Raw genomic sequence first — 16,452 nt, forward strand, 5'->3', positions numbered from 1 at the left:
CAGTTATAACATCTAACTTGCCATGTGGCTTTCAGCAGGTTTCTTAAGCTCTCTAGATCACCATTTTCATATCTACAGAACAGGAATGTTCATCTTGAGGAATTAGGGTGGCTATTAGACATTTTATATGTATATGTATATATATATACACACACACATTATATATGTGTGTGTTTTGTATATAGGTGTGTGCACATATACATAAAACACTTTGCACAGTAAATGACTCAAATAATAGCAATGAGTTATTATTCCATATGAAAAAATATGTGCTATCTGTATCTGAAAAGGATGCTACTACTTTACCTGTGATAGAGACTATGTTCTAATTTGGTTTTGTGTAGTCCAGGTGATTTTGCACCAATACTGAGAACCTGGGGTTTATATAAAATACTCCTTGAAGTTGATGGATGCAATCTGTGGTCCAGAAACAAAGCAAAGCTCATTTGTTCCTATGGGGGTAGATCTTCCAAGCCCCTGCTGCTCAAATGTGGTTCAAGGACAAGCAGCAAACTTTCCCTGGGCATATGTTAAAAATGCAGAATCTTGGTCAGTTTACCCCTTCCCTTCAGACCCACTAAATTCAAATCTGCATTTTACTAAGATTCCCATGTGAAAAATGTTGCATTAATTGGTATTTCTCAAATTTAGTGTCTCAAAGAGTCATTTAAGGACTTAGCATGGTTTCTTAGTCTTGCTTCCCCATCTACCTTTAACACCACAGGTAATTCTGTTGCTCAGTTTTTTCTCTCTGTTATTTGAGAAATACTGCACCACACTACCCAGCACAGTGCTCCAAATTGTACATCTTTCCTCCTCCTTGACAAGCACTTTGGCAGACAATTCCCTTTGAGTTAATAGGTATTACAGTTTCACCTGACTGATAAGAAAATGAGGACTATAGTCACGATTTGCCTTGGACAATGCATATGGTAAAAGTGCTGTGGAACCTCTATAAATCCTAGTTGATCACCCTTTCACTATTCCAGCATCAAAATTAACTTGGGTTTTGTTGTTGTTTATTTTCAATCTATAAGTAATATTCACAAATGCCAATAAATCTCTGGAGGCGAGGGATGACTGTACAAGATAGACATTTTATGCATGCTTTTAATACAAAGCCTTCCTTCTATATGACTGCAGGCGAGTTACATAAGATAACTGATTTTGAGCTTCTTTATAAAAGGAGGGTGGTGTCAACATGGCAATGTTGTGAGGGTAAGAAGTGGTGTGGGTGAACATATACCTCAGTGCCTGAGAAGTGGCTGCTCCCTAATTCATGTTAACTTCTGTCCCTTTGTAAACCTGGTAAGAAACAATGAGTTCACAAAAAGCTGAGAAAAGGATGTCCTGTGTTGCACATGGTGAGAATAGTTTGTCTGTCTGTCGTTCTCTCTCTCCAACTAAGGCAGGTGACAGCATCCACGAGGCCTTTGACCAAATCAGAGAATTGGGTCCTTTGCTCAGTGTTCAATAAATATTTGTTGTATGTATACCATGTACCATGCATTGTGCTAAATGCTGGGAATCTCAAGACCAGACCTGATTTAAAGGAAACTGAATCCTGGTAAATGAGAAAGCAGAACCAGAAGACAATTACCATTCAGCAAAAGCAGGGAGAGAATTGAGGGAGGCACAGAGGAGTGATGAAGCTCATGGCATTTAGCAAAAAAAATACATGAAATTAAAAAAGGATGACTGAAAAAGACAACTGAATATAATCTACTACTACGAAGTGGAATATACAGATAATTGAATGAACAGATTAAGATGTCCAGTGCTAATCCTGCCAGTCTACAGTAGAAAGGTGCTCTAGGTCTAGGTGGTAAGAGTATTGTACCAGGAGCAACTCTACAGTGTTTTAACTACCTTCAAAGGACAGCACACTAAAATCCATTCCATTATTATCATCATTGCCATCACTTACTCCCACTTCCGTGTTCACAGAATAGGGCATGGGCACCAGTGTCTGAAACGGTTGTGTTTAGAGGAAGTCCAGCTTTCCGTGTGATGTTTCCCGGGTACGGCATCCTTAGAGAGCAAGGCTCTGCCTTTAATTAATGGTGCCCCCATCTCCTTATGAGTAGGAACCCTGATAGGGAGTCTATCTGCAATTGCAGGGATCTTTTGTGCACGGTAGCACCATGGTGGCAGTGGACTTGGGACTAGCACAGCACCTGAGTCTGTGATTGGGTGAGATTGTTTCATTGAAACATAGCCCTTTAACCAAACTTCTTTCATCCAAGAGTAGAATACAGTGGTTAAAAAATAGGAGCCCAGGCTGGGAATATAGCTTAGTTGGAGGAGTGCTTGCCTCACATGCACAAGGCCCTGGGTTCAATCCCCCGCAACACGCACACACGCGCACACACACACACACACACACACACACACACACACACACACAAGGGAGCCCAGGAATTGAAAGCAGACTTGAGTTTGAGTTTAGTAGTTGTTTACTTTGGGCAGATTACTTCATCTTTCTAAGCTTTTTTTGGCACTTGGAAAATGGGCTACTATCCCCTTGATAGTGTCATGGAAAGGAAATAATGGCATTAAGTGTTGTACTCATGTAAAGTCTCAGTAAATGGTAGCCCACATACATAGACCCTTATGCAGCCCATGTTTACTAAATTCCCTCTATGATTCAGGTGTTGTGCTTGATGCTAAAGAGGCAAAGGATGAACTTTAGGGTCCCTGCTCTCAAGAGACCTACAATGTGAAACAGGATGTGGATGTAATTAGCTCATTGCAGGAGAGTAATGGAAGAGCAATGGTATCCCCAGCATGGTGCAGTTAATTCTCCCAGGGGAAGACCCCTGGAGGAGAGGGGACAGAGGGCCCATACTGGGTTGGGAAGGCTTCATTAAGGAGGTGAGGTTTACAGAGAGTCTTGGAGGAAGTTGTAAATTGAGTTGTAAATTGGTCCACTGGATAGAAAAGGGGAGGACTGTCCAAGTGGAAAATTTATCTCAAAGCCATGAAGTGGAAGAGTATATTCAGGGAAGCTCCAGCTATCTGAAATGACTAGCAGGAACAGATCCTTGTGAAGCAGAGTAAAATGGGAAGCAAAGAACCAGAGTATGAGAGAGGTTTTTGTTTTTTGATTTTTTTTTTTTTTTTTTTTTTTGCCAAGAAGTTCAGAATTTCTCTAGTGGCAAGAGAAAGCAATTAAAGCATTTGGAGTTGGAAAGCAGTGTGATCAGATTTTGCATTTCACAGTAATATTGCAGACATAGTATAAAAGATTGGTGTGGGCAGATACAGGGATAGTACTGCCTTGAAAGTCTAGACTGGGGCCTCAAGACAAAAAGGAGAAGAGGCACTTCATTGCTTTTCAGGAGGAAGGATGCAGAGGACTGGCTGCAAGAGAAGAGAGAGAAGTCAAGTTCTCCACTTAGGCATTCTGTGGATTAGTGGTGGCAACGAACACAGGGACTATCTGAAGAAGAATGATTTTGGGATGGAGATGGGAAGAGAGAAGTTTAGTGTTAGATGTGCCAAATTTGAAGTGCTGGTAGAATAGCCACGTGAAGATTACAATCAGGAGATGGACAGGTGTTTAATTTTGGAAGACACTGGCATATTGCTGGTAGTTGAAGGGTGGAAGGTTAGGAAATCACCTAGCGAGAGCAAGTAAATTGTCTTAAAAGGCAGCCACAGCTTATAGACCACTGACATTTGAAACATGGACACAGAGGAAGAAAAGCTAACAACAAAAATTGAAGTTTAGAGCATGTTCCTTGAGAAATCAAGGAAGGGGAGATTTTGAGAATGGAGGAAAGCATAGTCAAAGATCAGGCGAGATGAGGACTGAGTTGGACCTACAGTAAGACTTTCTCTAGTATGGTGGAGAAAGGTACTAGACTTGGAAGAACTCTGACTATGAAGAGGAGGAGAAGAGTGTAACAAGAGGGGGGAAAGAGGTCAACAAATGTGTGCTGAGGGCAGAAAGCAGGGGAGATTGATAGACTTGAAAAAGGATTAACAGATGACCTACCATGGGGAAGGGCAAGAAGGTGGAACTTGTTCTTCCCAGAGAGAAGGAAGGCAAAGTCAGTGGCCCTGGTGCTGGTTAGTTCCAAAGAAGTGAGCAGTGGTACTCCAGGAGCAGAAGCTTTGAAAGAAGATGCCCAGCACAGTGCTCAACCATAAATCTCAGGATGTGTGAAAATGTCTTCAACTTATTCCACCTGCTTCTCCCTGAAGGCCAGGTTGAGTGTCTTCTCAGTACTGTCTACTCTGTGCTGTTTTCCACAGCCCTGATATCATTGTGAAGGATGCCCTCACTGCACTGACCAAGCCAGTGACCACTTACTGCTTGTCAATTCTTGCTTTTCTCTTTACCCTCTTGCCCTGGACCTTGCCTTCATGCAACTTCCTGCTTATTCTACCTGAGGCTGCCCTACCTGGCATATACCCAGTGACCCTGTCTCTCCTGATCCCTATCAAAACAATTAGTCTTTGCCTTATAAGCTCTGGGCTTTTCTATTTAATCTGATAAACTAATTCCATGAGAAAGTAGAAAGAACCTGGGAAAAGCAGCCTTTATTAGTTCTTAAATAACACCAACTAGGTGGCTCAACAGAGGCAAAGGGACTCTGATAGCTGGCGGAACGTGACAATGGAGACTTTTTCATTTATGTCTGATTCTCTTTGCTGCTGACTGGTCTTCCTGCTTTCCTGCCTGGAAACTCTCCTTCATTCCTTGCTAGGAATCCAGCCTAAACTCAAACATGTTTTTCTTGCCATGACTTAACCAAGGAAAGTGCTGGAATACAAGCCATTTCCAGAGAAAGGAGCCATGGTGGTTTGTTTACAGGACTGGCACACAGCATTGACATTTTATAAACCACATACTGGTGTCTGTTTATTTCAGTAATTTAATACTAATGAAATGAGGTCTATTCAGTGCTTTGGGAAATTTCCTTGAGTCTTGATCCTTCATTCCCTGATCCATGAAAAGAGGAGGTTGAATTAAATGATCTCTAAATTTTCTCCTAGGTCTCAGCTAGGAGATCCCATGGAGTTGTAAGAAACAGCTTGACCATCTCTGTAAGGGGCTTTAAGTTATGAGTTTAGCCTTAAGAAGGAACAGTGTCTCCCTAATTACCCTCTGATTGCTGACATTATGCTTGTGTGCAATTTCACAAAATCATGCCCCTTCCTCCTCACTGCATTATTAGTAACCATTTTATTTCTGTGAAGTGTATGTACTTCATCTACAAATATGTGTATATATTTTATATTCATGATTTCCAATAGTCTTGTGGTAATTCATACACATACAGTGACTTGCATGTGAATTATCATTCACATGAATCTGATGTGAAGAAAAAACAATACATTTTGCACACAGATTTCTACCTTTTTGGAATAACTTATTATGAAAATACAAAGTGCAACTATTTAATAGGTTATTTTTAAAGAATTTACACACACACACACACACACATATAATTTTATGTTTTTAGTGACATTTCTGGCAGAATAATAATCAGGTACTGGCAGAAAACTGATTCCAGGTACTTTTATCTAGTGCAGAATATCTCTGTGACCCAAGTTGTAGAATTAATTTTTAGCTCTTTGCTCATTTGCCAAATGCCTCCACCAAGGCTGTCCAACAAAAATAAAATGGCAGACACACACACACATAAAATTTAAAACATTCTAGTTGTAATAAAATATTTTTAGTTCAAGCACAAAAAAAGAAACAGGTGAGCCCAGTACACGCCTGTAATCCCAGTGGCCCAAGAGGCTGAGGCAGGAGGATCACAAGTTCAAAGTCAGCCTCAGCAACTTGGTGAGGCTCTAAGCAACTCTGGGAGACCCTGTCTCTAAATAAAAAAAAAAAGGACTGGAAATGTGTCTCAGTGGTTAAGCACCCATGGGGGTCAATCCCCAGTACCAAAAAAAAAAAAAAAAGAAAGAAAGAAAAAGGTGAAATTAATTTGATAATATATTGTTTTTAGCCTAATATATCCAAAATATTATTTCAACATAAAATACAAAAGGAAATATAATGTGTAATATGCATAATATATATATACATGTATATTTTACATTTATAGTAAATGTAACATAAATGTAGTTATATAAAATTTAAATATAAATATATCAATGAGATACAAATAATTTATATAAATACAAGTAGATATAAAATATAGATTTATTAATGAAATGTTTTGTTTTGGTTATTGTCTTTGAAATCCACTGAGTTTTACATATTGAGCATGTCTAAATTCAGACTCGCCGTATTTCAAGTGCTCACCAGTCACATATGACTAGCGGCTGCTATATTGGATAGCATAGACTTACAGGGTAAAATTCACTTCTCTTAGATTATACTTACATTAAAAATTTTTAGACTTGGTGTCATTTTTTAAAGTAACATAAGAGCTTTCCAAGTTTTATAATTGGATTCCAATTGGAATGTAATTTAAGGATAACATTTAGTTCTATCATTTAACAACGTCTGTGCTGACAGTTGAAAGGAATAGTATATCCTTCCGGAGGTGGATTGAGACCTTTGTCTGACTAGGGTGTTCCTTCATTCTTCACCTTTTGAGGTTAAACATTTATAGAAAAGGTCATAGTAAATGCAGATTAAAATCTGTGTACTAAATTTGAATTGGCATTTGCAAAGTACATCAACCAACCTAACTAAAGTCAAAGGTAAATACATTTTATACAGCAAATTTCAGTTTTCTTCCTTTTTAACAAATACCCTTTTCTTTAGCAAAGGCAACCTATTTGTTCTTTTATTGTTTCTACTCTACTAATCCATTTTATGTGATTAGCTTTTGTAGATTTCCTTCAGATTTACTGTGCAAATGCCAGCCTCTCCATGATTGCTGCTACAGTTTTGTTGTAGCACATATAGAATCATCCTTTGAAAGCAGAGTTTTAAGCAAGAGAGTTGCATAAGACTTAGACCACACCCTTTGTGAATAGTTTGAGTGTGTGGTTTATTGTTTTTAGTTTGTTTACTAAGGATATGGTATTTTAAAGTAATACTAATGTCGAAGATGATAGCATTTTAAAGAATAGCTTGGCTTCCCCTCCCCCCTTTTTTCTGTTTATTTGATATTTTACTTTGAGAAACATCTTTTGGAATAGATGACAGGCTGAGGAGGTTCATAACTGGCTCATTAGCGTTTCATTCCCAGCATTTCTCCTTATGAACTTGACCTTGCACCAGACAAGCTGCCTCCATTTTTAGAACCCCAATTTCCTCATCCTTTGTTTTTGTTTTTGTTATTCATTTTTTTCTGGAACCAGGGACATTTAACCACTGAGCCACATCCCAAACCTTTTTATTTTTCATTTTGAGACAGGTTCTCACTAAGTCAGTTAGGGCCTCGATAAGTTGCCAAGGCTGGCTTTGAACTTGTGATCCTCCTGCCTCAACCTCCCAAGTCACTGGGATTACAGATGTGAGTCACCACATCAGGCTCCAATTCTCATTTTTTAAAGAGAAGATGATGTGTTCCTTATCTCTAAGCTTTTGCTCAGATATAAATGTCTCTGAAAGTAATTAAAACTAGTTGCATAGTTTTATTTAGTGAGGACATCCTAGATGTCAGCTGGCTTAGTCTGCTATTTTACAGATGATCAAAGTGAAGCCAGATAGGTAAAGGGACTCAGAGGAGGCACACATTTGTGGCATGGTCATGGAAGTACCAGCTTTGATTAGAGAACATACTGGGAGACATTAAAAATATTTACTTTAGGAATAGATTTTAATAGTTTCAGGGAATCATTAAGCTTCATTACTGCTTTTATATAACACCTGAGTCCCTTGGAAATGTAAATAAAATGATCTTTTGAAAATATTCTAAGACCCCAGTTTATTAACAGAAAATGCAAATTTTAGCAGTGACTTGCATCTGTAGGGTTTAAATAAAAACTCTTCCATCTTTCAGCTGCCTTGAATAAGGTCAGAATTCGGGTTTCCTCATCTAAGATTTGCTGACTCAGAAAATTAAGGCATGATCCTCCTTCACATTTACTTGTGAATTTATGAAATGTCAAAAGTAATTTGCAGGAGACATAAAACCAGAAATAGCATACATTGGAATGCGCACGTAATCATAACCTTATCAAAATATGAAGGAAAAGCTGTGTGACATCTGAGAGATAGGAAAAACACCCCTAAAAATTGATCAAAATCAAATTATTTCAATGTTTAGCTTTCAAAAAGATGAAGGGCTAATTCAACTTCCTGAAGGTCTCTTTTCAACCACATGAGGACACCAACTGATGAATCAAGATTTTAAATCAATAGTGAACGCAGTTAATTATGGCCTGGAGAAATTGTTCCAGTTTTTTCACTGTTTCTTCTGAAGCCATTGTAATGTTTATACTCAAAACACACTTATATCTCCTCATAAAAAATTATAGAAATCCTTATTGACAGAAGAGAAAGTGATGAGGATCTAAGAAAAGATCATGAAAGCATAGCAAAAAAAGAAACATGTAGACATTCTGTTGGTTTTTACCTTGTCACCTAGAACCTCTGATCAATCTGTATTTCTTCTATTTGTGAGGCTACATAGGAGCCAGCCTTGAAGCCCTGGCTTTTACTCCCAGGCTGGATGGTCCTCTCCAGATCTTAGGTTTCCTCCTTCAGAAGGAAGGGGCTTCATTACATTATTTCTCACCCCACTTTAGGCTCTAAAGTATGACTTCCATTCCTTCGGAAGTGCCTTCGGTGACTGGCGCCTGTGTTTCCCCTAATGCTTTTGCTTGGTCACACACCCCACCGTGCAGCTCAACTGTGGAAGAATTTGCTCTTTTCTTTCTCTCTGCTTACTCCACACAGACTCCCACCCTTTGCCTGACCACCAACCCACCAATTCTTAGAGACAGTCCAGAGCCCATGTAGAAAGCCAACTCTGCCCCCAATCCCAATGTCCCTGGAACCCCAGGCACCTTCCTTTGTTGTGGACACTCGTTCTCCGCCACAAGCAGCACTGCGGATTCCCTGACCACAGCTTCGCTTTTCCAGCCATATGGAAACAGCCATCTAACTGGAAAAGTCTATGTTATGTAGTGATGTGCAATTTTACTGAGGTTTAATTTTAAAGAATTATTCTGCATTTCATCAAATATAAGGAATCATCGCTTATGAGGTCTTACCATCCTATATTCCATGAAGAAAGAGAAATATCTGCCAAATATAGGCTTAAAACACATCCAGTTTCAGGAATGTTGAACTGCGAACAGATTTGCACCTTAGATTCGATGTCATATGGCACTGTAACTGGTGTTTGGGAAGGAGTGATTTCACTGTGGGTTGGGTCTAATGTACCACTTTGTACCCACATCCCTTCAAGACTGTTCTGTTCTCCTGGAAAGTACACTTCTTGTGGGGAGGGGGTTGGAATTGTTCATTTCCCAAAGAAAGCTAAATGCCAATATGCACATCAGAACTGGAGAGCTGCAAGGTTGCATTGGTTTTATCTGGAAAAAGAGGAACTTTGAATAAAGTAGAAAGGAAAATTACAAATTTGGCATTTGTTCAGGTGTGTAATTCAAGAAACTCTACCACATGCTCAGTACAGATGCAGGGAAACGGGATTCTGGATTCAGGGCTAACTAATATTTCAACTAACAGAAAAACTACTTGCTGAATGGAAGAGAAATGTCTACTACTGAAGTTGAAAAGGTGGTTAATTTTAGACAAGAAATGTTGCACAGGAAAATGTGATTCAAGAGGCCACCAGTTATCTATGCAAATATTTTTGTGGGTTGACAATACCAATATGGTGGAATGATGACATCTTACCTTTTCTCTGAGTGAGGGTTGGCTTAAGATTTTTGGATTCTTTGCACAGTTCCAGAGTAATCAGAGGTGCCATCAGCTAACTCCACTGCCTTGAGGAAGCTAATAGGAAAGGGTTTGAGGTCACACAAATGTTCATTGCAGCTGAAGCCGGCCCATATGGAATGAAGATGCCTCCTTATATTTCCAAGGAAAGAGTTCAATGTCAGGTTTAAGGCAACCAAAGAGAGACTACACTTCTCTAGTTTGACTTGCTTTAGCAGTCTGTACTTTATTTAGGGTGATAGGGAAAATCTTTCACTTACATCTAAGTTCAGTCCATCCAAAATGGTTTTTAAGTGGTACCAGGAAATAAAGACAAGTGAGGCAGTTATTGTTGTCTTTTGTTCATCAACATAGGGGACTAAAATTGAGGACTCAGCACAAAAAGTATATAGAAAGAGGGAAAATGGTGCACTGTTATTTCACATAACTCCAGTACAAAATCTGAACACAGTGTCCCTCTTCCCTATACTCTCAGTTATCCCTACAGGGCAAGATCTCTCAGCTGGATGGGTGTGGCCTGAGCACAGCTGTGGTTTTAAAGCCTGACCTTGGATCATGAGGTGGTCATATTGCAACCTGATTAAGATGCAGCCTGGAAAGTCTAAGGGCATTAGGTTGGTCATTCTGGTGTCACATAAGTAGCAGGTACCAACCCTGAGCAGAAAGACATCCTTCCCCTTTACTGCTGTCACAGACTCACAGCCTGCTCCTCACTGATGTGTTCCCACCCTCCCAGGGTTATGTTAAAATAACATATTTCACTTCCTATTGATTTATTAGCTCTAGGACCTTGACTCCTGCAGGAATTATTGGTACAACCACTTTGTCTTCCTTGAGGAGACAGATGAAGAGTGAAACACAGACATTCACAGGGGACAGTACTGCTGGTGGGTCAGTACTGGTGCTTCAACCTTCATTCTTTTTTTTTTTCCTTTTTTGGTACTGGGGATTGAACCCAGGTGTCCATTAACCACTGAGCTATATCCACAGCCCTTTTTATTTTTTGATTGGAGACAGGGTCTCACTTGGAGACAGGGTCTCATTGAGTTGCATAGGACCTCGATAAGTCGCTGAGATTGGCCTTGAACTGGAGCTCCTCCTGCCTCAACCTCTTGAGTCACTGGGATTACAAGTGTCTTGCACTGCACCCAGCTTGCTTTGGCCTTTCATCATGGCGCTCATAGTCCATAAGCAATGATCCTTGCTCTCCTTTGCTTGACTGCCAAGATAAGATGACTGTAGCAGAGTTTCAGGAATTCTTCTCTGTGCCATCAGGAAGCTTGAGACATGACACCGTTCATTTGGGGCTTGTTTTGTGAGTGCCTTATGGCAGAACAGGAAGATTCCTTTGTAGACTTGTGAATTGAAGTGTTAATCTTAGGCTTTACTTCATTTTATAGGGAAATGATATTTTTACAGCAAAATTTACAAACTTAGAGATTCACGACAGTCTTGTCATATTTTGCTTCCAAATGTCCAAGGGTCTCCTTATTCTGGAAATTATGTTTATGCATTTGTTTTTTCTACTAAAGTTTCACTACTACTATAGTCACTAACCTATATTTTTGATATAAGGTATCTCCTAAAAGCTATGTGAGAGACATTGCAAGAATGTTTAGGGTGAAATGACTAGACTATGAGAAGGGTAACCTAATTGATGTATTAATCCACTCGACTGGATTAACTGGGTGGTAACTGTAAGCAGGTAGGGTTCGATTGGAGGAAGTAGGTCACTCTGGGTGTGACTTTGAGGTTTATATTTTGTCCCTGGTGAATGGAACTTTCTGCTTCCTGGTTGTCAAACTGAGCAAATTTCTTCTACCACACCCTTCCACTGTAATGTTCTTCTGCCTCACCTCTGGCCCAGTGCTATGAAGTCAACTGACCATGAACTAAAGCTCAGAAACTGAGCCAAAGTAAACTTTTCCTCCCCTAAGTTATTCTTGTTGGGTCTTTTGGTCACAGTGATGAAAAGCTGACTAATACACTAGCTCTATGTAGCTACTGAATATTTAATGTGCCAGGTCTGAATTGAGATTCACTCTGAGTATAAAATATGATTATATTTTAGATTTGGTACAAACATACAAATGCAAATATATTATTATTAGTATTTTTATATTGATTATATGTTGAAATGTTTTAGGTATACTGAATTAAAATATTAAAATTTATTTCAATGTTTCTTATTCCTTTTTGAACACAGCTTTGAGATCACTTAAAATTACGTATACAGCTGATAGTGTTTTTTTCCTGTTGAACATAGCTGAGCTAGATTACAAGTTCCTTGAGACCAGAGACAGTGTCTGCTCTAGATTTATTGGATGCTCAGTGAATGATAAGCCAAACTGTTGGACTGACATGAGTATTTGAGGATTATGAAGATTTTTAAAAGAGTGGACTTTGACAGTGCAGGTTTGAAATGTGATAGAGTCAGATGGGATGGATTGTGTCTGGATATCTTAAGATGGTTACTGAATGTCTCTGGTGCAGAGTTGGGACATGTATAAAAAGAGATGTGAGAATTGGCTTCTCCTGAGACCTTCAGATGTGTCCTGGAGAGCTTACCTCACTTGGCCATCCATGCTCCTTGCTTTAGTGACAAATAATCCAGTAGTTTATTCAAGAAAGAAGGGACATTTCCTGTGTGTCATTTAGCTATGGCTCTTAGACCTTCATGTGCTTAAAAACCATTTGCAATTTTTTTTCATAAACTTGGATCCCCAGACTCATTCCCAGAGATTGTAGTTCAGTAGGGAAGGGAAGGGGACCAGAAATATGCATGGTAACACTTGAAGATTCCAATGACTTGGAAATGGTATCTCAGCAAAAACTACTGCATGCCATCATGATCTGGGTTTAACCTGGAAATCTAGGTAGAATGGGCAGTTTTCTCAGTAATTTTTGTTATTGACACACAGAATTTTGATTGTATTATAATAATCATAAAGTCATAGCAAATGAATCAATCAACAGAGCCAAAATCAAAGGCGATCTACAGAATGGGAGAAAGTATTTGCAAACTGTATATTGAATAAGGGGTTAAAATCTGGAATGCATAGAGAACTTTTTCAACTCAATAACAGAAAAACATAATCCAATTTTAAAATGGGCCAAGGATTTGAAAAGGTATTTCTCCAAGAAAATGAACAAATTGGCAACAAATATGAATGCTAATCATCAGGGAAACAAATCAAAACTATGATGAGCTATCACATGACTGACGCCCATTTGGATTAACTTTATAAATGAAGAAAATAAACATTGACAAGGATGTGGAGATATTAGAATCTTTCTGTGCTATTGGTGGTATTTGTAAAATGGTGTAGCCACTGTGGAAAACAGTATGGAGGTCCCTCAAAAACTTGAAAATAGAACTACCATATGATCTCACAATCCCACTTCTGGTTTTATATACAAAAGAAGGATTTCAAAGAGGTACAAAACATCCATCCTCATTGTGCAATCATACGTAACAGCTAAATGTGGGAGCAACCTAAATGTTCACTGATGGCACGTGCTGTGTTGCATGCAACGAATATTATCCAGCTTTAAGAAAAGAGGAAAACCAGTCACATGGTATGACATAGATAAACTTTAAGAAGGTCATGCAAAGTGAAAGAAACCAATTACAAAGGCACAAATACCTCATGATTCCATTTATATGTGGTATCCAAATTAGTCAATTTACAGAATTGGAAAGTAGAAGGGTGGTTGCCAGGGACTGGGGAAGGATAAGGAGGAGTTGCTATTAGGTGCGTATAAAGTTTTAGTCATGCAAGGTGAATAAGTTCTAGAGATCCACTGTACAGTAATGTTCATTAACAATACTGAGCAGGGTGCAGTGACACGGGCCTGTAATCCCAGTGATGGGAGGCTGAGGCAGGAGGATCCCAAGTTTGAGGTCAACCTTTGCAAGTTGGTGAGAGGCTGTCTTCAAAATTTCAAAATTAAAAATGGGCTAGGGCTGTAGTGTCCTTGGGTTCAATCTCCAAGTACCCAAAACAAACATACAAACACACACACAAAAAAAAAACTTGTCACTAGAGCAAGCGGCATGGATGGCCAAGTGAGGTAAGCTCTCCAGGACACATCTGAAGGTCTTAAGTTTGTACACTTAAGAACTGAGAGAGAAAATTATGTTTTTATCACAATAAAAACATTAGTCAAAAAGAGTCAATTATCCATATAGTCCACAGTAAGATGAAAGTTAGGAAAAGAGTATGGTAATTTCATTTGTTTTGAACAACTTCTTTCTGTGAGAAATTTTGTTGAAATTCTTGAGCTTAAGTAAATGTGTACTAGCAGTGAAGCTGTGTGGTGTAAGAGGACTGGAAGTCTGTGGTCCCTCCACAACCACACTGAGTGTAGGTAAAGCACACTCATCCTGAATGTCATTCCCAGAGCAACTGGTCCAAATATCTGAGTGTCCTGCATGAGGAAGAGAGGTTGATTATGGGATGAGTCTTTGCAGAGGCACCTGAACACTCCTTCCCCACGTCCCCTTAATCTCCCCTTCCTGAAGCTTGAATTTCAACACCTTAATTTAATTCTCTAAATCACTTTTTAAAACCTAGGAGATCTCTAATCATTTTAGGGGTACTGGTTTCCCAGACCCTGTATGAGACAGAGAACGATTGGGCTGATTTTGTGGAACATCCAGAAGTGCTCACATGCTGAGCATTCACTGTGGCAGCCGGAGGCCACTCGATTGGGCCTTGAGCTCTCCATTCTTTCCAGTACCTACTAAGCAGGTGTGTGCTCACGTTGTTGCTGGGCTGATTGGCTCTGCCCCTGGGCTGACTAGCTTCCATGAAGGGAGCAGGTAGAGTGAGGGCAAAGGCTGGAAGTGTCTCCTTTCTAATGAAATGAAAATGCATTGCTGGGTTGTTAAATACCACATAGTTTCCTCCATCATACTCTTGTTGGTATCTGATTCTGACCTATCAAGTCTTTTGGTTTGGAGATTTTTAATTTTTTTTAAATTGTTTTGCTTTTGCAATGGGCTGGGTCATTTCTTTAAAATTTTGAGTATAAAATATTTTGAACCTATAAAGAGGTATACAGATGCGATAAATTCACCATCTGTCTTGAACAAGTTGAAACCAAAATCACATCCCCACTCACTATCTGGAATTTATTGTTCTTCAGACCTAAGATTCTTTATATGGAAACATTACATGTTACCACATTAATATGTACAATTTTACGTTTCTATATGTCAGTTAAAATAAACATAAAAATAAATAAAACCATAGTGGTTTTATTACAAGCTCATTATATATAATATTGATATATGTTGACAATATGTAGTATCATGTTACCTGTTCACTTCTTAAGCTCCATTTAGGATATTTCTCCCAGTGTTACCTAGCTGAACTGTTTTCCACACTAATGTGCAGTATTACTGTGGAATAGTGTTTGACCCTAAAATACAACAAGAAATGGCTTGGGTTGAAAATTTGATGTGTCACATAATGTTTAATTGTAACATAATGTGTAACTGTTAAACACATTTGTTTTATTTCAGGTTTAATATAACGTATCCTCTCATGCTTTTTCCCTGCCCCTTCTCCCCGCATCATCAACAGTAGAAAAAGAAGAAGAAAACATGTCAGGACACAAATGGTAAGTAGCCTTTGTCTTATCTAAATCAGGATAGGCTAATAAAGTAGAAATCACTAGTTCTCATGCTCAGTAAATGTCTATTGAATGCAAAAATTGAGACACATAAGCAGTAAATAACCTCTCCAGTGTTAAGTATAGCCATCTTTACTAAAAACCAAGTCATAAATGCTATCAAATCTTATATAATGTATATTGTCTAAGAAATTCACTTACGTATAACTTTTCTCTTGAGAATCTCAGAATGACTTGTCTTCCACCATTTTTTCCAACTTAATGAGTTGATGTACTTTTATCACTATCTTATTTATAACTTCCACATTTGGAGGCATAGGGAATTTTATGTAGTATATCTATGAAAATAAGGTATGGTTCTGTAGTCACACACTACTCAGACTTACTAACTCCAACCTTATTGAACATTCAGAAGCCAGTCATGGTTGAAGTATACGATGCTGAATAAAACACATGTGGTAACCAAGCTAGCTCTGTCATTTGTACAGGAATAACTTGTTATGTGGAAATAGCATGTTAAACTTCTGGTAAGTTTCAGAGTCCTTCACACCCTGCATGCTTCTGAACTGTTTGTGTTTGAACTTGTGACCCACCAAGCAAGCAGATCTTTGTCAAGTTGTACCTTCTTTAATTTGTATCATGAGAACAAATTCCATTTCATTTTTTAAAAGTATAATTAATTGACATAAGAAATATACTTTTTAATCCCCCTTTCTCATTAGAGAAGAAATAAGGCCCAAGTCCTTGATAATATCAATGTCAAACTTTAAAGAACTTTGTGCATGTCTTAAAATGTAATGATTTTTAAAAAATTTTTATTAGTTGTTGATGAATCTTTATTTATTTGTATGTGGTGCTGAAATCAAACCCAGTGCCTCACACATGCTAGGCAAGTGCTCTACCACTGAACCACAATCCCAGCCCCAAATGTAATGATTTTTAAAAAGTAATTAAGTATCCCTATTTGACAGTCATCTAAG

At 38.6% G+C, this 16,452-nt stretch overlaps 1 protein-coding gene across 9 annotated transcripts in view; it reads left to right on the forward strand.

The window, feature by feature from the left end:
* ICA1 (islet cell autoantigen 1) overlaps positions 1 to 16,452 on the forward strand; it is a 145,534-nt gene that overhangs the window by 2,964 nt on the left and 126,118 nt on the right. For 7 of the 9 annotated variants that reach the window (XM_079151809.1, XM_079151812.1, XM_079151813.1 and 4 more), the window contains exon 2: positions 15,363 to 15,460. In XM_079151809.1, the coding sequence (XP_079007935.1) occupies positions 15,444 to 15,460 (17 nt within the window). In that variant the 5' untranslated portion in view covers positions 15,363 to 15,443. The remainder of the gene's footprint in view (positions 1 to 15,362; positions 15,461 to 16,452) is intronic. The other 2 variants (XM_079151810.1, XM_079151814.1) reach the window with 1 other exon arrangement.

This window comes from Sciurus vulgaris (assembly GCF_902686455.1).
Source record: "Sciurus vulgaris genome assembly, chromosome: 8".
Classification (NCBI taxonomy): domain Eukaryota; kingdom Metazoa; phylum Chordata; class Mammalia; order Rodentia; family Sciuridae; genus Sciurus; species Sciurus vulgaris.